General features: G+C 32.8%; 1 protein-coding gene across 5 annotated transcripts in view; it reads left to right on the top strand.

Moving 5' to 3' along the window:
- FAM193A (family with sequence similarity 193 member A) overlaps positions 1-24806 on the top strand; it is a 191937-nt gene that overhangs the window by 108254 nt on the left and 58877 nt on the right. For all 5 annotated transcript variants that reach the window (XM_074276850.1, XM_074276849.1, XM_074276848.1 and 2 more), the window contains 3 exons: positions 3695-3861; positions 4863-5030; positions 9624-9858. In XM_074276850.1, the coding sequence (XP_074132951.1) occupies positions 3695-3861; positions 4863-5030; positions 9624-9858 (570 nt within the window). The remainder of the gene's footprint in view (positions 1-3694; positions 3862-4862; positions 5031-9623; positions 9859-24806) is intronic.

Here is a 24806-nt window from a genome sequence, read left to right as displayed (position 1 = left end):
TGTTTATATAATTATATGTCAAGACAAACAAGGAGATGGTATAGTAAAATATCTCACCACCACAGGGACTTAACTATAAAATATAAAAGTTATATTTTCAGTTACCAGCTTCTTTTTCTAATTTTTTTTTAATTAAAAATATAAATGTAAATACACAAAGGCATGAAAATCAGTCATTGGAAAAATGCTCAGCATCATGACTGAACAGTAGTGAGATATAAAATTACAGGTTACAAAATAAACTCAAAGAGGTAACTATAATGGGTAGAGCACTGGCCCTGAATTCAAATTCAGCATCGGACACTTAACACTTAGTAGCTATGTGATCCTGGGCAAGTCACTTAACTCCAATTGCCTCAGCAAAAAAAACAACAAAAAAAAACTCCTGTTATATGAAAATGTTATTAGTTTTTGTGTTTATTTTGTTGTGGAGGTTTTTTGTGAGGCAATGATTTGCCCAGGATCACACAGCTAGTAACTGCTAAGTGTCTGAGGTCACATTTGAACTGAGATCCTCTTGACTTAAGGTCTGGTGCTCTGTCCACTGTGCCATATAGCAGTTTTTAAAATTCAGGAAGGAAATCCCATTCAGAATAATTACAAAATTAAGTGAATCCTTACGAAATATTAAACATTTCATAGTTTATAGTGAAAAATTAATAGTTTGACTAACTTCATCTTGAAAAATAAAACTGGTTAATATGTATATAAATACTTATTGAATAAATAAACTGCCTAGTACTCAAGTTACAAAGAATAAAAATGAAGAGGGCATTACCCTCAATAACTTCACTTTCTATCAAATATTTTACTATATTTTAAAATTTACATTATGATTGCAATTATACTTTTATTATAAAAAACAAAGTGAATCAAGTATTTTGAAGAATGGCATATAAGTTTTTCCAATAGGATTGTAATACAATAACATTTTACTTCAGCTTTGAATTCATTGCGAGATTATAAATGGTACTTATGCAAAAATATTCAAATGTTACATACATTTTTCTAAAGAGCCTCTCTATTTAAAGATTTTTGCAGGGTTAGAGGAGTTTGCTGGTGTTTAATGTAGTAGGATAATTGAATGGTGTGATGACTAATATTTACAAGTGATCAGTACATTCGTAAATCTTTAATGATTATGAGATCTTTCACTTTACTAAGTAAACTCTTGAGGGGGAGGTATCTTGGATAGAGAGCCTGCTGAGCGTCTTCCTAATTCTCAAGGTCCTTCTAGTCACCTCCCTTTATTAATTTGATTCTGGGCAAATCATTTGATTCTTGAGCACCCCAGATATTTCTTTTGAAATGGTTAAGTTACTAGGCATTGACCCACACTTAACACCATACACCAAGGTCAGGTCAAAATGGGTTCATGACCTAGGCATAAAGAATGAGATTATAAATAAATTAGAGGAACATAGGATAGTTTACCTCTCAGACCTGTGGAAGAGGAATGAATTTATGTCCAAAGAAGAACTAGAGATCATTATTGATCACAAAGTAGAAAACTTTGATTATATCAAATTGAAAGGTTTTTGTACAAACAAAACTAATCCAGATAAGATTAGAAAGGAAACAATAAACTGAGAAAACATTTTTAGAGTCAAAGGTTCCGATAAAGGCCTCATTTCCAAAATTTATAGAGAATTGACTCTAACTTATAAGAAATCAAGCCAATCTCCAATTGATAAATGGTCAAAGAATATGAATAGACAATTCTCAGATGAAGAAATTGAAACTATTTCTACTCATATGAAAAGATGCTCCAAGTCATTATTAATCAGAGAAATGCAAATTAAAACAACTCTGAGATACCACTATACACCTGTCAGATTGGCTAGAATGACAGGGAAAGATAATGTTGAATGTTGGAGGGGATGTGGGAAAACTGGGACACTGATACATTTTGGTGGAATTATGAATAATCCAGCCATTCTGGAGAGCAATTTGGAACTTTGCTCAAAAAGTTATCAAACTGTGCATACCTTTTGACCCAGCAGTGTTACTACTGGGCTTATATCCCAAAGAGATATTAAAGAAGGGAAAAGACCTGTATGTACCAAAATGTTTGTGGCAGCCCTTTTTGTAGTGGCCAGAAACTATGTGGATGCCCATCAATTGGAGAATGGCTGAATAAATTGTGGTATATGAATATTATGGAATATCATTGTTCTGTAAGAAATGACCAGGAGGATCATTTCAGAAAGGCCTGGAGAGACTTACATGAACTGATTCTGAATGAAATGAGCAGGACCAGGAGATCATTATATATTTCAACAACAATACTATATGATGATCAATTCTGATGGATGTGGCCATTTTCAACAATGAGATGAACCAAATCAGTTCCAATAGAGAAGTAATGAACTGAACCAACACATCCAGCGAAAGAACTCTGGGAGATGACTATTAACCACTACGTAGAATTCCCAATCCCTCTAATTTTGTCCGCCTACATTTTGGATTTCCTTCACAGGCTAATTGTACACTATTTCAAAGTCTGATTCTTTTTGTACAGCAAAACAACTGTTTGGACATGTATACATATATTTAATTTATACTTTAACATATATAACATGTATTGGTCACTAAATTTCACTAAAAGGAGCTTGAGTGTTCTGGAACAATGTGATTTCTTCTGAGGAAACTATGGCATAGAGAGACTATATTAATAGAAAAATTCATTTGATCTTCATTTAAGACTTTATACACCCTTTTGAAATACTTTTGTTCAACTCTAATCTCCATATTTTTGCCATTTTTGAGCTTTGGGATTTGGATTAATATGTGAACAATGCCATGGCTGAGAAATGCCATTTTAATCATTTGCTTGGTTTGGTCTCTAATGAAAAGACTGACAAAAAATAGTGACTTTCTCCAGTTATGTATCATTCTCCTCCTCTGATCTTAACATATCTACTGCAATTGTTATATTTTTTTTCAGTTGACCCTTATTCAATAATTACATCTTTTCCTGTCAGATAGGATTTTAGTTGAAGAAATTATTAAATCATATTATTATGTAGTAATGGATTTTTTTTTCCTCTCTGTAGTACTGTGGTTTTTACCTCCTTGAATGTAGTTTTTTGTAGTACAAAGTTTGACTTAAATATTGGACATAACAAATTTTGTACCTGAATTTTATCACTAAATATATGATTATGAAACCATTACCTTGTAAATATTATCTATTTTAGTCATCTGTACATTTAGGACATGTACTTTAAGTTTGGACACTTTAATTATATGCAGTCTCAGAATGCTTTAAAATAGTTTTACTTTTGGTTACTTTGTAGTGTGATTTTTATCCCTGTATAATTTAATGTTTATGAACATCACCTAAAGTATCCCTATGTATTCATCTTCAAGATCGCATTTTAGGAAATGAGAGATTACTCTCTAAGTTTCTGGTATAATGAGTTTTGACAGGTTTTTATAAATGAAGGGGGAAAAAATCATGGAGAATTGTGTCATTGTTTTGGAAATTGAAAAGCAGTGGGTAATTTTTGTTTCCAAGCAAATCTTTATGTCAAGCATGACAAAGCATGTGCTACATTTTCAATTTAGTTTTTTAAATAAAAGTTTTAAAAATCCTAAAATATTATTTTCCTCTTTATTATTATGTTCCTTAGTAGTTATAAAATGGTTACTTTTGACTTCTGAATTTCTTTATATGTGTTTTTAAATCTAGAACCAAGATTTCCTTTTGCACACCCCTCTTGGAAATAGTGGATCACAGCAAGAATCCGTAGGAGGAGGGAGAATCACTGTTGGAGCACAGACGGTACCCTCTGCAGATCTCAATAATTCCACACCTTCAGATATAGGGTGTAATTGTGAGGCATGTAATGAAAGAAGGTGAGACATTTGTCATTTTTCTTTGGTTGCCTATCAACTACAGAGTGGTTTTGGTTCAAAAAGATCTGAGATAAATTTAGGTATGATCTATCATTAGAAAATAAGATGTTAAGTTCAGAGGAAGCCAACCTTTCTCTGCTTCACCAAAACATTTGGTGCTGCCAATACTAAACATGTATTGGTAGACATCATAAATACATTATGGATTTTAGTGGCAATTTAAAAAATACCATTGGCAAATATTTATCTAGCTTCTTACTATCTTCCTTGTGCTGAGTAAATAAGTCAAATATAATATTTCTTTATAAAATGCAGTCTTTCCCATAAAGAATTTTAAAAATTAAGACCTTAATTGGAGCTAGTAATAATAAAAAAAAATAGAGAATAATGAAGTCTTATAATAGGAGTCCTGATGGGATTATGCTTATCCCATTCAAAATCATTGTTTTTTTTCTTCTAGAAATATCTTGGGATAGACAGTTTTGCAACCTCCTTTTATCTATACATTTTACTCCTTATCCTTAAATAGCAAGTTCTTCCTAATGTCTAAGTGAAATCCTATTTTATCTTAAATTTCTTAATTTTATCCATGATATCAGACTTGTTGACTACTGACCTTTTACTTTTAACAAATTTACATGTATTCACATCAATTTAATTAAACATTTGATATGTTTTAAAAGCTTTATCAAGTATTGTAGGTGTAAAGGCAGAAAGAAATTACATGTACTCTATCCTTAACAGTCTAATAGTAGTAAGTTGATTTTCTTTTTTCTGTAACCCAGAACTTTTTAACTTTTCCTCAGACATTAATTATTAAGGCTTTTGACAATATAGGGGCAACTGATTATGTACTTTAGGGCCTCATTGGATGCAAGAGACAGAGAAAACATTTTAATGAATTATATTTTTCTATTCCTGCCCTTCAATATATCTGCTACTGATAGTACACTAGTCAATATGGTATAATAAATGTTTCATGTGATTCTAATGTTTAACAGAGAAATTTCAGCAGAGACTGAACGAGAATCCCAGCAACTTCAGAATTACTGGTCAGAAGTACGATATATGGTCCGATGTATATATCGTCAAGCTGGGACCCCTTTGGCAGATGACCAAGACCAATCTCTAGTTCCTGATAAAGAGGGCATGAAAGAGCTTGTGGATAGGTATGTATTCTTTCCTTCCCTTTTTTCTGTTCCTTTTTTTTTGTCCTTTTTTGGCTACTATCCTCTCTTCTTATATACTTAAAGAAACTGATTCATGTCTCTTATCTCCACTACCACTCTATTTTTGTTGGGTTTTTATTATTGCTATTCTGTGAACCACATTGTCTTTCACATAATAAATGCTCTGTATTTTAGTGCTATGCCAAAAATCTTAGATACAAACTCAATTGAAGGCATACATGTACACAGTTTTATTATGTTTTGTTTTAAACAAAACATCTACATACACATGTAGATTGAATCTTGAATGTCATATTCGCTTTGAGGAAACACATTTTTATAAGACAAACTGGAAAGTAAAGTTGGTAAATGACTTGCAAAACTATATGTGAAACTACATGTGAACTGATATATCATCATCTCTCATTTCTCATATTCTTAAAAATTACAATTGTTATTGTTTTGTTGTTATGTCTATTGGTAGGCAACCAAGAAAAAAGAGGTAAAAGTAACTATAATGCCTCACCTCTCTCCAACTTTTTTTTTCTCGTCTAAACCACTGTCTTTCCATCCTTCAGTCATTATATGGCATGAATTTTAGAAGAGAAAAAAAGTTTTGTAAGGAGAAAAGTAAAATGCTATTAGGTATTTTCTGCTTGGCTTGATAGGGCAGAACTAAGAGCAATTATTAGAAGTGGCAAAAAGAGAAATTTAGACTAGAAGTAAGAAAAACTTGCTAAATTTTAGAGCTACTCAAAAGTAAAATGGGATTCTTTGGAAGTGAGTTGGGTTTCCCTTTATCTCTTGGTTAAAAGACTGGATGAATGCTTGCTTAAATATGTTGTGGAGGAGATCCTCTTTTAGGTATGGTTGGACTAAATATGTAAGTGATTTTCTAATTAGGGTATATTGTCTTCCTATTTGGGGTAAGAACTTGATATATGTATCAGCTTTTGATTAGCACAATGTTTTTGTTCCTTAAGAGAAAGAGCTTGAGAACATCTATTTGAAGAAAATAATATTTCATAAAATGGCTTTATACTTTTCTAATGTAACACTCCTTTTTGTGTTGTGACTACAATGGCAATAATAATAATAATTAGTAAGTAAATAGTGCTTGAAAGTTTGTGCAACATTTTACAAATATTTTATCCTCAACTCTGGGAGATAGATACTATTATTATACCAACTTTTCAGACAGAAGCCAAATGATTTGGCCAGGATAAATTTCAAGTGAGGTCCTTTAAGAAAGCAGGAAGGAGTAGAGATCTGGTAGGCTTGAGAAAAAAGGAACATTTGGAACAAGATCTGTGGGCACTGCAGTAGGGAAAATTAAACAGATTATTTTGTACAGTTGAGACTAGGTAACACAAATATGTAATGTAATGAATTTAACTGTGAGGTGTGATTACCTTAGTCTTAGATGAGTGTCAATGGGAGTATGAGCAGGCTTATAGTTTGATTACATATGTATGGTGATAGAACAAGAGGGCAAGGAATTCAAGAATAGAGAACAATGCTGGGTTGAACTCTACATTGGTTCATGATTGAGAAAGGAGGAAAGAGAAATCAACATTTCTGTAGGCTTGAATGCCCACCTGAGGAATAAAAGGATTAGACACACATCTAATAAATAATAGCCCAAAATGGAAACCACTTGGTCTTATACATACATGTGTATTTGAGTATACCTTCAGAAAATCCACACCCTGGATTGTCTTCATTCTTTCCAAACTATCTGTTCACTTAAATCACAATTTCTTCACATTTTAGTTGGCAATTTCACAATTTTCTTTATCTTAAGCATTTGTCATCATTAGCCAGCTATTGTGTCTTTCTACACTAATTAGTCTGGTCCATTGTTAATCATACTTGAAGTCTTCTGGCCTTCTAAGAACCATCATGAATTTAGGATATTAATAGTATTACTATTATAATATGAGATAGTATTACTTTTGACATCCTAGGGTCACCACTGTGTGCAAATATAAGACTTTGGAGTGAGAATTAAGTAAAGTTCATGTATGTTATTATTTGCTTTTGAACTGCGCAGACCCATCCCAATCCCCCCTTTCACTTTTTATATGCTGTTCTTAAAGGACTTTAATATTAGAGTTAGCATTTCATATTTCTCCTTTCAGTGGAGTCATTTGGAGGTTTGTGGTTAGAAATTCGGTTCTGCACATATATTGTACCTAGGATATACTATAAGATATTTAATATGTATGGGAATGCCTGCCATCTAGGGGAGGGGGGTGGAAGGAGATAATGTTGTAAAAAAAAAAAAAAAAATTACCTATGCATATGTACTGTCAAAAAAATGTTATAATTATAAAATTAATAAAAAAAAACTACTAAACTTACCAAACGAAAAAAAGGAAAAATGTATACACTGTCAGATGTAGATATTATTACATCAATAGGTTTTATTTAATTGTATTTTCTTTGTTACCAGAGAAGTTTTAATGAGCATTTATTAAGCATTTGTTGTGTCTCAGGCACTAAGCTAAGTTTGGGAGATACAAAGAAAGTTTTTTTTAAAAAATAGTCTCTGGCCTTAAAGAAAATACCTTGTAATGAGGGAAGCAACAAGTAACTAGATATATACAAAAGTAAATTTCAGGTATTATAAAAAGGGAGTTTTGAAGGAAACCAGAGAAATTAAGGGCCAGAGATAAGGGAGAAAAGCAGTCCAGGCATGGGATATAGATATATAGATAGATAGATATAGATATAGATATAGATATAGATATAGATATAGATATAGATATATGTATATGTATATATATGTGTATATATATCTATATATATGTATATGTATATATATGTGTATATATATGTGTATATATATATGTGTGTGTGTGTATATATATTAGGAAAGATAAAGATGTGATGTTCTCTGTGGTCACTAAGAAATATATTGAAACAAAGAGCTCAGTTTCATTTTTATTTCATCTTATATCTAATTTAGATACATTACATATATTAGAGTTTGATAGCAACATTTTTTTTTCTGAGGTATTTCTGTTTCTTAATAACTGAGGATAATTCTACTTTAGTGTTTTATTTCTAGAATAAAAATTATGTCCCTCTAAAAAAAAGTTTAACAATGTTCGATATCCCTTCCTCTTTTCTCCCTCTCCATCTACATTCCGCCCCTCAAAAAAAGAAAGAAAATAGAAAAAAAGGTTTTGAATTACTTAAATATATTGTGGTAGGAATTTTTGAGTATTGTTTAGACTAGGTGTCTTCTAAAGTCTTTTCCAGTTCAGATTTTTGTGATTCAGCTTCTTCATCTTACATTCACTTTCCTTGTGACTTTCTAGATCGATATGCTCCACTCTTCCTGTGGTTTTTCTTTACCATTAGAGTGTAAGCTTTACAAGGCAGGGATTATCTTTGCTTTTCTCTTTTTGTGTTCAGTGCACAGTATGAAGTGCAGGATATATAATTAGTGCTTTTTCACTCATTCTTTTTTCTTGTTCATAACATGGATAGGTCATTGTTTCAATTGCAAGGAGGCAAATCAGATTTAAAGCAAAACTTTTCAAATTTTAAATTTATTTAAAAGGGAATGGGCAAACCAAAAAAATACTAAGTTCCTGCTTGCCTGAGGTCCTTGCTTACTTAGTCCTTGAAGCATAGAATGCTAGGCCTATACAGTCAAAAGACTTGAGTTTAAATCTGGTCTCATATACTTAATAGCTTTGGGATCCTAGGAAAGTCAGTTAGCCTCTATTTGCCTCAGTTTCCACATCTATAAAATGGAGTAAAAATAGTGCCTACCTCTCAGGGTTGTTGTGGCAATCATATGAGACAATATTTGTAAAACACTTAGTATAGCACTGGCACATAGTAGATGCTATATAAATGCTTGTTCCCTTCCCTTCTTCCTCTTCCTCCCCCATTTTCTCTTCTCTCAAAGGCCAGATGACCCTGTGTTGCTCCTTTCTTAAGTGTTCAGTGTGAAGAGTTGGATACTGATGCTTAAAATCTGTGTTTTAAAGGGGGGGCAGCTAGGTGGTGCAGTAGATAGAGCACCAGCCTGAAGTTAGGAGGACCCAAGTTCAAATCTGGTCTCAGACACTTAACCTTCCTAATTGTGCAACCCTGGAAAAGTCAATTGCCAAACCCCAATTGCCTCAGGAAAAAAAACAAACAAACAAACAACCACAAAACCCCCTGCTCTTTTACCTGAAAAGTTAAACATTTTGTAGATGTAGGTACCACTGGTAAGTTCCAGAATATGGCAGATATGGTATAATGAATTTAATTAGAAGCGGTAGACCTGCATTTAAGCCTTGGCTTTGACATTTATGATTCCTAGATAGTTTGCTTATTTGTATAAAGAGAACAATAATGTCTTTTGCTTCTACTTTCCTCATGAGTTTATTGTGAAGAAGACATTTTGAAAGAGTTATGTAAGTGTATATTATTGTGATAATATTAGTTAATTAAAAACTTGCATCTTAAAGGTAAATATGCTCATTAATTAAACAATTGGGGATAATGGTAGATTATATTATTAATTGTTAGCTAACTTAATCATATTAATTGTTTAATCACATTTTTTTTTAACATATATATGTTTAGGCTTTGTGAGAGAGATCCATATCAACTATATCAGCGATTGGAACAACAAGCAAGAGAATATGTCCTAGAAATGAAAGTTCGGCTCCTCAGACATTTGTCTCTGGGATCTAAAGTTAAAGCAACATCAGCAATACAAGGCCCACCACAGGCACATCAATTCACCTCACTTCTGCTTGAGGAATATAGTGCACTCTGTCAGGCAGCACGCACAATCAGCTCCTTCCTTGTCACTCTGGTAAGATTGAAAAAATTGAATAGTATTTAAAAAAAAAACAAAAAAACAACCTTGGATGCTTTTCATGTTTTCTTGGAGCAGCATTTCCTTGCTACTTTAAAACTTGATAGGGAGAAAATATGATTTATATGCACATTCATGTACAGTAGTGGCTTAGTTCTCCTTAAACCAGTTTCTTTCAGATAGGTAAGACTGTATATTCATTTTGGCTAGTGCTTTGAGTCCCCAAGCCCAATCCTGGCTTTTTTTTTTTTCCCTTTGAATTGTGGTATTCCTTCTGACATTTGCTTGATAGAAGAGATTAAGAGTGAGGGTTCAAGTACCGTTTGATGAAAGTGGAGATTTTGTTGCCAGATGGTCTCAAGGCACATAGGTAAAGCATGATGTGAAATAAGGATTAAATTTGCTTAGGATTGGTCAACAGATTCATTGTAAGACACAGACATTTCTCTGACTAAAGGCTTATAAATTGAAAATGTAGTTTATTAAAATAGGGAAATGGAATACTTATTTTTCTATCAAATTCAGTCAAAATATGTATTTCTTTGTTAGAAATCTATATTTTAAAAAGTCTGAAGTTTTAAAGATAGTCCTTCAGTCATACCTAAGAATTTGTTAGAATGAAGTAGGAAATAGACCTGGATATCTGTCCTTAGTAGTACTTTTGTACCTATAATGTTTACATCTTCAAGTACCCTATTTCTCAACCTTCTTAATTTTTCCATTTTTTTAACACCAACTACTTCTTTCCCCCAGTAAAAAATTTGCAAAAGGGAGCACAACTAGAATGTGTACCCGTATACATTATGTTTTGAACATTGCCTGTAACATTTCATGATACTGACTAGAAAAGTGTTCTAAGGCAGAGGTCACCAACCTCAAATCCCAATTTTGCTACTTACCATTTGCATGATATGTTATGCAAGTCATTTAATATCTCTGGGTCTTAGTTTCTTCAACTATAAGGGATTGGACTATATGATCTTTAAGATCCTTCCAGATATAAATATATATTCTGAGCCCAATCTAACCAACTCTAAATTTCATATTAAACCTGAGAAGATCATGAGTCCCTATACTTGACTCAACCATCTTTGCTCTGTGGTAGCAGTAAAGCTGCCATGGTGTAGGAAGTGGACTGATTCCAGGGGTTAAGATGACGGCTATGTTATATTTAGCCTTATTCTCACCTTTGTTTTTTTCCTTATCCCCATCTCAGACTACCACCCCTGACATTAAAAGGGGAAGAGTATCAATTAATAAAGTAAATTTCAGTGTGTTTTCAAAGAATTTTATTTCAAAAACATGAATAAAAATTTTTGGCTAAAACTAATGTAGAATTTATGTAGTTCTAATTGTTTAACATTAACGGTTCTTTGCCTGCACAAGCAAGAACAATTATGAATAAAAATTGATGAACACTTATATTAATATATTTCACATCAGACCCTGAACTTCCTGAAATATTTATTTTAAGAAGTTTTTGTAGTTCATTGCCAAAAAGTTTAAAAAAAAAAAAAAAACCTTTTGCAATATAGTCATCTCATAAAAATGAGTAAATCTCTTAAGTATGTCTATGATACCATCTAGAGATTAAACTTTTCAGTCTTCCTCTTTAACCATCATACTGATGTAGGCTCCTGATCATAGCCAGCAGCTGTCCTGTAGAGGGGTGCTTTGTCTTGTTATTTCAGTTACCTTCATGTCACTGTCTCCCCTCAAGCTGTTCTCCGTGCTGAAAGGCCCTGTTTATTCAAGCAGGCCTCCGACCTGGAGAGCATGCAAGTGAGGAAAAAGGCATTCAAACATTTTTTCCCCAGAGAAATATAATTAATATATCCTTTGGGAACAAAAGTATTTTCTTTACTCTGGTGGAAAAGGTAAAAGCTCGTCTCTGTGGCTGTGCTCCAGAACAAGTCATTTGTCCTCTCTGGCTCCCACCTTACCTGTAAGAGGAGATGGTCAGAGATTAGAGGATGCAGCATAGTGATTTATAAATTATGCCTATGTGGCTAAATATTTCTCTGTCTCAGTAGACATATCTTAATAGTAGTTTGTGTCATTATAACATGATTTAGTAGAGCAGACACTTTTGCCTTTGTATCCCACCTCCAACTTGACATTCCTCAAACCAGTTGTATTATATCTATACCAAAGCCTGCTCCTTTTCTCGACCTATGTTTTTATTAGTGGTACCACTATTCATCCAGTCACACATTTGAAACCTCAGTTGCCTTTGATTCCTTCCTTTCCCTTACCTCTTATAGCAAATCACTTGCTACTTTTATTTCAGAAATGTCCTACAACTATATTTATTTCCACTTTAATCCACTAAGATTAGACTCTTATTGCTAAATGCATAGACTATTGCCATAACCACCTTAGAAGTATTTTGTTTTCCACTTTTACCTTTCCCCAATCTGTACCTCACACCACTATAGAATAAACTTTTTCATATCCTTATTCTGTTTGAAGATCTTTTGTTGAGCTCTTCTTTATTCACTTCCAAGAAAAGATAAAATTCTTTCACATGGCATCCTGTCCCTTCACCTTCTGGTACCACCCTTCCTTTATATCCAAATATCTGTATCTAGTGTTCCCCCCTCAAGTATCCTATATTCAAGTTGCACTGGACTGTTTGTCAGCATTCAAACAAGTCCTACCCAAATTATTTTAAAATCCAACTCAAAAGACCACTTCCTTCAAGTGAATAAAATAATATGAATCAAATAATGGGGTTGTGAATTCTTAAGGTGCCCTTAGAAAATATGAAATAGTTCAATTTATTGTATAGTTTACATTGTAAGAAATAACTGAGCTGAATTTGAGCCCTTTACAGATCTTTTTTTTTTTGCCACCCAGTAGCAATTTTCCTCATTTGCTTTCACTCTCTTTTATTTCAAATATCATAAATACCTGAACTGTCAAACTGCTTACATGAACCAGCAATATCTATAAAGGAGTTATGGGAGGCATTGTTAAAGCTGGGGAAAATACTACACCTAACTTTTTTAAATTTCCCTAATGAGCTCAAAGTACTTCTTTTCTTTTGTTAATTCACTACATGTGGTGAGACTTTTAACTTTCTGGACTCACACCAGGGAATTATTTCTAACTGTACAGTTGTTAAAACCAAACCTCATGATATATATGGTTAAATGGATCATTATTAATTTCATCTGACTGGATTTTATTCTGATGTTTAATATCATCTGTTAAAAGTTAATATGAAAATATCTGTTACCTTTCATATCTTCTGATGCCATAATGATTTTGAAAAAATTCCCTTTGGTGGCTTTTAAAGATCCTTCTTACTGTCAATCTCTGATGCTATGAATATCCTACCTGAAAAATTAAGTTTTTTCTACATAAGAAAATGAAAAAAAATAATACATAATAATCTTTGTCTTCCTTGGAAGAGTTTGTAATTTTTTTTTATTATGGACCCCCTTTGATGTTCTCAAATTTTATTCATTTAACAATAAAGGAAATTAATTACTTTGAAAAATAGTTGGAAAAAAATTTTTTAAGTTCTCAGATCCCAAGTTTAAAAAGTTGTGCTCCATCTTCCTCTACATCCCTTCTTAATTTTCACATTGTGTCATGTCTCTTTGAAAACAACTTGCAAGGGGCGGCTAGGTGGCGCAATGGATAGAGCACCAGCCTTGAAGTCAGGAGAAGCTGAGTTCAAATCTGGCCTCAGACACTTAAGACTTCCTAGCTGTGTGACCCTGGGCAAGTCACTTAACCCCAACTGTCTCAGCAAAAAAAAAAAAAGAAAGAAAGAAAGAAAAAAAACAACTTGCAAAGTGGAGATAATGAAATTTATTTTATATACTTCATAGGGTTGCTGTAAAGAAAGCATTTTTAAACTATAAGCTGCTAAATAAATTAGATGTTAGTATTTTTACTTCTTCCTTTCAGTCCACTTCTTATCTAATCTGTCATCATATCCTTATGTCTACTAGTTCTTTCTCCAAAACAGCTTTTTTTTTTTCCTCTTCTTTATGGTCAATAGCCTAGACTACTGATCATCTTATCCTTCAACAACCCTATTAGTTGGTCTTATTGTCTGCAAGCTTTTACTTCAAACTAATCATAGACTTGAATAGAGCCTCGGATGTTATCTATTCTAATCCACACTTGTACAGTAATCTCTATAATTCTTCTTTTATATAGTAGCCCCTCAGATACTTCCATTGAAAACAGCTGTGAGTCTTGCAAAATCTCAAGGCTAAATATACCCAGAATTGTTTTCTTTTTCTTGTATTCCTTTTTCCTTCCTAAACATCATAATATCTGAAGTGTCAACAAATTAAGTCTGTTACTTTACATTATGTCTCAAAAGTTTACATGTCCATAAACTTTAAAGTTTACAAAGCACTTTCCTCACAATAGTCCCTTGAGAATATGACATAAATATGATTATCCTTATTTCATAGGTGCAAAACATGACACACTAGAAAAGATATTGAACTTTGACTCAAGACCCTGGATTCAAATCCTGGCTCAACCATCTTTATGACATATATCTATAAAATGATGCCACTGAACTGTACTGATTTTAAGTTTCCTTCTAGTGCTAACAGTCTCTAATAATCCATTATTTTTTTCAAAGTTCTCTGCAGTAAGTACAATCTTCTGGGGATGAGGGGAGGACTTTATCATTCTCCTGATTGCACAAAATGGCTTTGTTATTTTAGTTTAGTATTTTATTTTCCCCCAATTATACGTAAAAACAATTAACAGCTCAATTTTTAAAATTTAAAACTTTCTCTCTTCCCACCCCTCTCATTGAGAAAGCAATCCATTTTATATACATCATACATATGTAATCTCTATATTAGTCATGGGGGAGGGGACATAGACCAAAATAAAAACCCAAGAAAGTAGAATTTTTTAAATGTATGCTTTGATATTCATCCAAGGATAGCATTGTTCATCATACATCCTTTAGAGGTGTGTCTTAGATTGTCTTATTGTTGAGAATAGCTAAGTCATTCACAGTTGATCATCTTAGAGTATTGCAGTATTTTCCTGATTCTACTCATTTCACTTTAGCATCTTCATTTTTAAGAAATCACCTTCAAAGCCTGTCTCCTAGACTGAAACACAATTAATTACCCTTTATTTCACAATTTACTCAGACCATATCTCCCATAATTGTATCTGATAACATTCATTTAATTTCTTCTTCCTTCTTTAAACTTATTTTCTGATAAAGCATTCCCAAATAATTTCACTACTTTCAGTTTCATTCAGCAAACCTTTATTAAGTATAATAGGCCTGGTGAAAAACATAAAATGAACAACTCCTCAATCTCTTTGTTATAGAGCTTGTAGATGTTGTAGATGGCATATGAAAAATATTAGAAGAATACCTTTTTTGGCAATGGGTATGAGGAACAAAAACCCTCTCTGATCATGTAGATATATACTTACTTTACATTCTCTTCTCAGAGTTTAGCCTACAGGAACTGAAAAGATAGTGACTTGCCCAGGGCTACGTGGATAGTATTTGCCAGTGTAGAATTTAACCCAGGTCTTTCTAACTTATGGCCAGGTTCCTCTCCACTACTGTCTCTACCTACTCTTCTTTACTTCCATAAAATAGACTAGGAAAAAAACAGTAGGAAATCTGGAAATGGTTTATTAGGAAATAGTACCTGAAATGTGCTGAGAAGAGAATTTCCACAGACAAGAATGTATTCCTAGCATGGAAAAAAGTCTGTGAGCAACTGCATAGGGATAGAAGGAAGAAAAAGGAAATTGTTGTAAGGAATTGTATATCACTAGGCTGAAGAATTAAATGGGAGCCAGTTGTGAAAAGCATTAAATGCCTTGCCAAAGAGATTTTTTATCCCTTCGACAGGAAGGAGCAACTGAAGATTTTACAGCTATGGAGTGGTATAATTGGTTTCAAGTATAATAAAAAATATTGTGGTAACTATATGAAGAAAGATTAGAAAGGTACCAGTCCCATTAGTCTGGATAAGGTTTTGAAAACAACATTTATTCTAGGTCAGAAGATAGTCGCTCAGAAGCTACTTCTCTTACTACTTGTATGACCTTGGGCAACTTATCTGGCTGGAGGTTCATTTTCATTATCTTTACAGTAAGGTATCAAACTAGTTGGCCTTTGAAATCACTTGTGGAACTAAATAGATCTATTAGGCTGTGAGATTGGGTGATGGTAAATGTGAATTACATGGGAATGATGGATGTAAGAGATGTTTTTGAGGCAAAATCAACAAGATTTAGCACCTTACTGCTCATGGGAGCTGAAAAAGAGGGAAAAGTCAAATGTGTTTCAAGCATAGCTAATTGGAAAGATGATGATGCCATTAATTTTTTAATATAGAAGTTGAAAAGAGCAACTGATTAGTGGGAGAAGATGCTAAATGCATTTTTGGATATTTGAATTTAGGGACTGGCAGAAAATTTGGGTAAAGTTATTCATTAGGTAATTAGAAATACTGGAAAATAATGTAGAGGAGAAATGAGAGGAAGGAGGAGCACTATATAAACACCTACTCACCCTGTAAAAGGTTCCCAAAGAGAAAATGTAGAAAGAAAAGAGAATAGGGTTAGTTACAGAGGCCTAAGAAATAACATCTATTTTCTAGGTGTGAGGAGAAAGATAATCCAGGAAAAAGAGACAGAGTAGAATGGTTAGAGAAGTAGGAATGAACCAGCCCCTCTAGTAGAGTAGAAAAAGTTGCTACATTTAGAGTCAGAAAACCTGGATTTGAACCTTAATTCTGTCACTGTGATGTGTTACATTGGTCAAATCTCTTTTCAGGGCTAGGTCTCACAAAGGGTTAAAATTTGCAAAGCACTTTTCTGTGTGTTGTCTCATTTGACCTTTATAACTGTATGATCTTGGCACTATTACTATCACCAATTTATAGATGAGGTTGATAGTGGTTAAATGAACTTTCCTAGGATCCATAGCTAATGTTTCATTCAGTGTTTTAACTTGGTTTTAATTGGCCCAAATCCAATACTCCATCCAGTGTACTGTCTAGTTGCCTACCATAGCTAGCTACAACAGCAGGTGCATGATGTTCCTGCTTTTATTTTTTCCACTTGTATATGCACTAATTTTAATTTTTAAGACTTTTTTCTGATCTCTGAAGTTTTGCCACATTGTATGCTTATTAAGGGAAACTATTTGCAAGGACAGTTTTGGGCAACATTTTTGTCACTGAGGATATTGAAGAATTTGCTCATTTTGATATGATTTGCCCAGAATTACATAAAGGACCAGGTAAATAATTTCATAGAAATTCCCTTCTTTAAAGTACAGTATAGTGCATAATCCTTGTAGGAATGTTGTATGTAAGTTCTATATGCCATCTGCTGTTAGTTATCCAACCAGAAGATGGAGATTTTTTTTTAACAGAACACACAAAGCAAAGTATTATTGAATTGATGGATTCAAATTCCCCTATCAGTTGATTTAAGTACAAATAACTAATGTTATTTGAAACACTTGGATGAACATCAGTAATTAAGGAGCATTGTTAGGTGTTTGCTCCAAATACAGCCAGCACCTTTTTTAAAAATGTATGTCTGTTTCCCTGCTAGTCAGATGCATTTACATTTATGCAATTTTTTTTTAATAGAGAAATTTTTTTTAAAAGAAATTGTGTTTAAAAAAAAAAGAAAAGAAAAGAAAAGGCCTGAAGTTCAGGAGTGTATTACTTTAGGTTATTATACTTACAAAATACTTACAAAACATTATGCAGATCTTACCTGCTTGGATCACCTTAACAGTCTTGAGATGGGTCCTGTTAGCTCCATTTTATAGAGGAGGAATCCAGGTTTGAGAAAAGCTTCCTTAAGATCACACAGAAAGAATCTGAAGCAGGATTCAAATATACATTTTCCTAAGTCCAAGTCCAGGGTTCTACCCACTATGCTACCCAGCAACTCACTGAGCTTTTGCAGTCTTTTTACCACTTCTTATGATCCTTTCATCCGGTTCCAGATGCCATAGATAGAAAGAACATTAGGATGTGGAGATTATGGTCAGTAGTGTAAAACACTGCAAAGATGTCAAGAGAGTTGAAAAATGAGAAGAGACCTCTAAGAGGGTTTAGCAATTTAGATGTCATTAGTGACTTTTGGAGGTAGTGATTAGAGTAGAGAGAACTGAAGAGTAGTAAGAAAGTTGAAACAGATTTTTCTCTGTAACAATTTAGCAGCAAAGCCTAGGAGAGAAAAGATAATAGTTGGGAAAAAGATCAAGGAAAGGTTTTGGGGTTTTTTTTCTGGAAGATATGAAAGATCTGGGCATGTTTGTGGATAGAATGAAGGGCCTAGAAATTTAAGGCATTTTAGCCTTTGTTTGAAGTGAGGAAGCTTTTTCTTACATCAAGCCCAAATTTAATTTTTTTTTTATTTCTAAAGTCAATCATTTCTTTACTCCATTGTCTTTATGTTCCTAATTTATATTACATTAATTAAAGTTTGAGCAAATGTTAATTTATAAGTATTATCTGGTCTGACATTTTCCAATTAGATTGTATAGTCTTCAAGAGCCAGAAATTTGATTTCTTATTTCTGTTTCAAATTAAGGATGTGGTATTTTTGTAATGGAAAGAGTACTGTACCTCAGAAGGTCTGAGTGTAGTAATAACTTTGATGTGTAACAAATCCACACTAATCAACTCCCTATGTTGCAATTTATATCATAATCAGTTCTACAAAGATTTGATTGTTTGGGTGTGGTGTGGTGTCTTTTCTCAGAATATTAACACTTATTAATGCAAGATAATTTTAAAGCTATTAGTTGCTATCAAGAATTTAAGTATAAGCAAAGTTATTTCATAGAATACTTAGCCCATTCCAACTCCAATATTTTGAATTTATGATGGCTTAAAAAGAAGTAAACTTAAACAGTATTATAGTTACATATTGTTTTTCTCAGTGTTTTCATACATCTCATTTGAACTTTTGATAGTATAAAAAAGTGTAGAGGAAGGATTCATTTAAGCTTATGAGAACCAACTAGTGTTTAAGCTTTGAAAAGGTAGTTTAGGAGTATCCACTTATTTATTTGTTTGTTTTATTTTTGCTGGGGCAGTTGGGGTTAAGAGACTTGTCCAGGATCACACAACTAGGAAATGTTAAGTGTCTGGGTCCAGAGTTAAACTCAGGTTCTCCTGATTTCAGGGTTGATGTTCTTTCCACTGTGCCACGTAGTTGCCCTTATCCATTTATAATTGACATACTCATTATATATTATTGTTCCATATTGTTAAAGCAGATGACCTTAAAGACTATTATTATGCAAATATTTGGCTAGTCTACTTCCAGTTAGTATTTCTACTTGACAATATTTACACCTATAGGAGTTTTGGGTCATAAATTAGATTAGGGTGCAGTGGCAGAGTAGATGATTATGTATCTTTTCTCTTGAGAAAAAAATCATATCTTTCTCTGATGTAGAGTCATTTGACAGTGACAAAAACTTTAGTGGTGAAATTTAGGATTTTGAAGAAAGAGAAAGGATTTTGGAATGAGTCCATATTCCTGGATTGAGCAGCTTCATGGACAAAAGTTTGAAAAAAAGTTCTAGATATGGGAAATAAATGGGCTGACTATCCTCTCAGTAGAATAATGTAGATTAGAATAATGTAGATTGGGGGGGAGAAAAAAAAAGGTAAAGACATAACTATAAGAGTTACTACTGTCAGACTTGGCAATAAAGAAGAGGAAGAATGGGAATGATACTATGTAGATAAAATTGTGTGATCTGACTTCATGTGGAAAATGAGAGGAAAGAATCTAAAGTGACAATCTCAAATTTGGAAGAAATGTTAAAAGCTATCATATCTATATGTATATATCTGTGTCTTATCTAAATATATATAGTTATAGATATAGTTCAACTTATACCTGCTAAAGAATATCCAACAAGTATTCATCCTGCCTGTGTTTAACTCACAAGTGAAAGGGAACTCTCCAACTGCTCAAAAAGTCCATTGCCTTTATGGATAATTATTTGTTTTCTTTCTGTTAAGTCTTAATTGCCTCTTTGCAACCTCTTCCCATTACTGACACTCTTGCTTAAGGACTAAGCAAAGCAAATCTAATCTGTCTTCCACTTGACAGTCCTAATTGAGACAGCTACTATGTCCCCTTTACGTTTTCTTTTCTCCCCCTTAAACATTTCCTTTTTTTTTCCCCTCATATGGAATGGTCTCAAGGACATTCATCATCCTGGTTACCTGGTTAGTTTATCCTAATAACTGAGATGTTATTGTACTATTTCAAGAAAATAAGAGTTAGGAAAGTTTTGAGAGAGAAGATAATTAGTTCAATTTTGACATAGAGAGTTTGATATCCTCTAGATACCTTAAAATAATAATCGTAGAGAGTAATTCTGAAACTGTCAGACCTCTAGTGACTCCCTGTTGCCTCTAGGATAAAATATAAATTCCTCTTTGGTATTTAAAACTATTTGTAACCTGATCTCAACCTAAGTTTCTAATCTTGTTTATATTATTCCCCTTTTCCAACTCTGTGATCCAGATAAATGGCTTTTTTTCTTTATCTTGTGCATGACACCATCTCGCATCTCTCTTTGAATTGGCTTTCCCTCACATCAGAAGTGCACTCTCCTAATCTCTATCTCTTTTAAGATAGATTCTTTATCTCCAGATTCATTGTCTCCTCCTAGACTCACTAGTTCAAGTACCACAGCCTTTCCTGATCCTGCTTGATATTACAGTTCTCTGCCCAAATTACTATATATTTATTCCATGTTCTCCTTTTTCCCTATTAAATTACAAGTCCCATTAGGTAATTGTTTTTTTACTTTACTGTTTTTCCTACATTAGCATTTTCCCACATAGTCAGTACTCTTTTCACTGTTTTACCCACCCCCACACACAGAATTTTGAGTTGGAAATGATCTTATTGGTCATATAACTCAATCCATACTTATTCTATAGATATATGATGATATCCTTTAATCTGAATGACATTCTTTTTGGTGCTTCAGGCAACATATTTAGAAGCTGGAAGGGACCATAAAAATCATCTTGTTCATCTCCCTTCTAGAAAGAACTTTAATGATTTGCCCATGGTCGCCCAACTAATAAGTAGCAGAACCAGGATTTGAAGCCGAGTGGTCTCATTCAAGCCTCCTAAGTAAAGGTCTTTGAACTCAATTTTTTTATAATCTGGTAGAATTAAATTACTCTAACCAGAAATATTGAAAGAAATTATATTTAAATGAAAAAACCATGAATTGATTTTCTAGTAGAGTATTGAATGTATGGTTAGAAAATTGATATACAAGTGCTTGTTGAATTAAAAATACTATTTTTTCCTAATTTGGATTTCCTCATTTCATTTCAATGCCATATTTAGTATGTGCTGAATGTTGTGATTTTATATGGTCATGGAGTCATCTCTGCTATTGCAACATTTTCTTCAAAATTAACTATAGAAGGTAATAAAAGCTCACATGTTCTCAAGTCTTTTTATAATGATGTTAAAAGTAATTTTTAATGACACATAAAAAAATAAGGTGATTAAACCTGATTTTTAGTTATTTTCCTTCTTAAACATTTTGTATGCATTTCTCTAGTTTCCACTGTTAACTATTTTCTGTTGAGAAATGACCAAACAGATTTTATCCCAGATCCTGTCCTTCCTTTCAACCAATATGTTTGAAGAAAACTTATTTTCTCAATTACAGGTAAATTATATTGGCTATTACCAAAAGTGTTGAAATTAGCCTAATGCTGTGAAATCTTTATCCTCTATGGTGAATAAATAGTAGTATTTCTAGGTCCAGTGATAAATCTTAAGAATTTTTCTTGTAGTGTTCCTCTTTTCCCCTCTTTTTATTAAAAGGTAGTACCTTCATGAAATAACGTCTGGTATTGATCTGTGAGAACTCTGACAATCTAAGATTTTTTCCTCTTATATGAAATTAGACTTTTATTTTCTTAGGCTACTGTGTTGAAATAGTAGTTAAAATCCAGAGGCATTCTGCTGGCCAATTTTCTGCTTAGGTTTTTAGTTTTGTTTTGTTTTGTTTTATTTTGTTTTTTGTTTTAAAGTCCTACATTTGATGTAACAGTTAATTGGTAGAAGCATACATAGAAATTGTTGGAATTTTTATTGTTTTTTTTTGTTTATTTGTTTGTTTGTTTGTTTTGTTTTGTTTTTACCACAACTGAAGCAAGGGAAAGTGGTGTCACAAGGAACTTGGACAGCTTGCATTGATTGAATAAATAGAATGGACCCCTTTATCTTCTAAGGGATAGACTTTTGAAAGAGTATATCATCTTGTAATTTTTATAAATTTCAGTGCAAGGCTTCTTGTATAGGGCATAGTTTATAATTTTAGGGGGGAAAGTCTTAGACCTCCAACCATTTTTTCTTGGTGAAGTTGTGACTGATTTTCCTTCCTTTCAAAGGAGTCCAGCTATTTGGAGAGGTTCAAGAACAAGCATTAAGACTTTTTGCCCCTGTGCAGGTGAAGAGACACCAAACCAAGATCAGCATGGAGAGACTATGGTCAGTACAGAAAGCTCCTGTTAAAAACTTAGCCCAAACCAAACATATTCCTAGTCTTTCCTTTAGGCAGTGCAGGAATTGAATTCCTTTGGTATATAGCTTCAAGAGATTGCTATCTAAAAGTTAGGCTTTCACAGCTCTTTAGAGAAAAAAGCCATTTTAAGAAATTACCAAAAGTTACTTTAGATCATGTTGCCATAGTAAATTGGTAGCAGTTTACTGTTTTGTTTTTTTTGTTGTGGTTGTTGTTGTTTGTTTGTTTTAATTTTTGAGTTTGTGGTTTAATAAATTTAGACTGCAAATAATTTGATAATGAGTTAATGATTTAGTTAGATACCATAAGTAAATATGAGATCTTATGGCCATATGTTTGTGTTTCCTAAAGGACTGTTTACCTAGTCAAGGACTTGAATAATAAGTTTACTCTTAGCATTTCATTTTGTGTTTTTTTTTTTTTTTTTTAAAGAGTAGTCAAAGTAAGGCAGTTTAGATTATACATTATAAGTTATTTATCTTTGTATTCTTTAACATCAATTCATTCCTGAAAACAAAAATAGCTTAAAAAAAAAATGAAGTTCTCAGTTATATATTGGTACCATTTCTTATTCAAACCTTTATTACTTTCAAGGGGGCAGTTTACATTGTTTGATTAAATTGTTAATATAGGCCAAAGTCTTCCCTTAGATGAATACATTAATTTGTAATTCATGTAACTATTGCTATTTAGTCATTGTAGCAGGGCAATCATTGTTCTAGAAGCTGGTTTCTTTAGTTTTAGCTAGAAAAAGAATTGAAGCTGCAACATTCTTGATTCATCTTTCCCTTGACACTGAGAGTTGCTATCTGCAGTTTGAATAACTTGCATAGCTGTTTCAGGATGAAGGTTGTTCCATCTGTTGAACTTATCATCTTAGAATTTAAATCCCTTGTACTTGATGGCAGCCTACCAAGATACCCAAGTCTAATCTTGCTTGATGATCAATCTACATGGAATTGCCATCTTCTTATGAAATATGGAAGGAATATCCCTTGATGTCATACATTTTCATCATTATCTACAAAAGAAAAGTTCAAAAAAGTTGTTTTGGCAACAACTGAAGCATCTCGTTTAGCTTTAATTAGAACACAATTTACTAGACGTTCTAGCATTGTTTCTTATTCTGTTTTATTAGTAATTAGCTTCCTCAGTGATTGATTGTATAACTTCAGTCTCTGATATTCTACAATGGACATGAATTTTGCAGCGTACTGTATATAGAGAACATAAACCTTATCATTATTCAGTAACTTTGCCAGAGCTACTTTTCTCCTATTGATACTCACTTCTTCCTGATTTTGGTAGTACCTACTTAAAAGAGACCAGAATAACTTCAGGTACTTAAAAAAAAAATGTTAAAACTTTTTAGGAACTGTTTTGTACTTCATGTAATAATCTTCTTTGCCAATCTTATAGAAAGCAGAAATGGCTAGGTGCATTTATTCTATTTGATTTACCCAGTCATGAAAAGGCAGCAGAAAACTAGTTTTAAAATTTTGCTGGAACACGGCCTCAATATATTTCATATCTAAAGGTGAGGATAATCAAGAAATTGATTTAACTTCACAAAACAGCAGGATTTGGGATTTTTTTATGCAATACTTCAACAAAGACTTTCGATATATCTGCTTTCCCATGACAATGGAATTACATTAATTTCCTAGGGAATAGGAAATGAAATTCCTTCGTTTTCTAGCAAGTTGTTTCATCAGTGATTGGAGCTCTGCTTTTGTTCAACCTGTTTCCTGACTTCTAAGTTTTCTCCTTGAAGAAATGAAATTAATTTTACTTTAACTTCAAATTTAATCTGCCATATTTTCGAATGTAATTTTATTGAATCTTGTGGTTTTTCTACATGCTGTTTCTTGAAAAAGGTTTCTCAGAATCGAAGTATATTCAAGATTGAATTTCTTATAGAAGACATCAGCAGGTTACAGATGGTTAAAATACAGTGCTGATAAAGTCAAGATTGCCATACTTGCAAAGACTTGGTGAAGGACTATATAAATAAATAGTTTTAAGATATGCTCTACTGATAACATAATCAGTAAAAAAAATTTATATTTTATTGCACATTATTATAATCATAGCAATATATAACTTTCTCAGTGGCATCATCTTCAGGACTAACTGCCTTATTTGTGGAAATATGGGTCTCTCTTCTTTTGCTGCCAGTCTTTTAGTCCAGTTTTGTTTTGTTTTTTGTTTTTTAATTTAAAAACCACCTTTGTGAGATAGTGAAAACATACAAGTGAAACTAGAGGCAGAGAGCATGTTGAAAATTATTAACAAATTAAGATTTTCTGTGGATTTGTTTTTCACACAAGCTTTTCTATCCTTTATTACCAGAGGTTATGAAAAATGATGG

Source organism: Sminthopsis crassicaudata, chromosome 6 (genome assembly GCF_048593235.1).
Source record: "Sminthopsis crassicaudata isolate SCR6 chromosome 6, ASM4859323v1, whole genome shotgun sequence".
Classification (NCBI taxonomy): Eukaryota; Metazoa; Chordata; class Mammalia; order Dasyuromorphia; family Dasyuridae; genus Sminthopsis; species Sminthopsis crassicaudata.
Note: the sequence above shows the minus strand (reverse complement) of the source record. Positions and strands in the feature narration are given on the sequence as shown.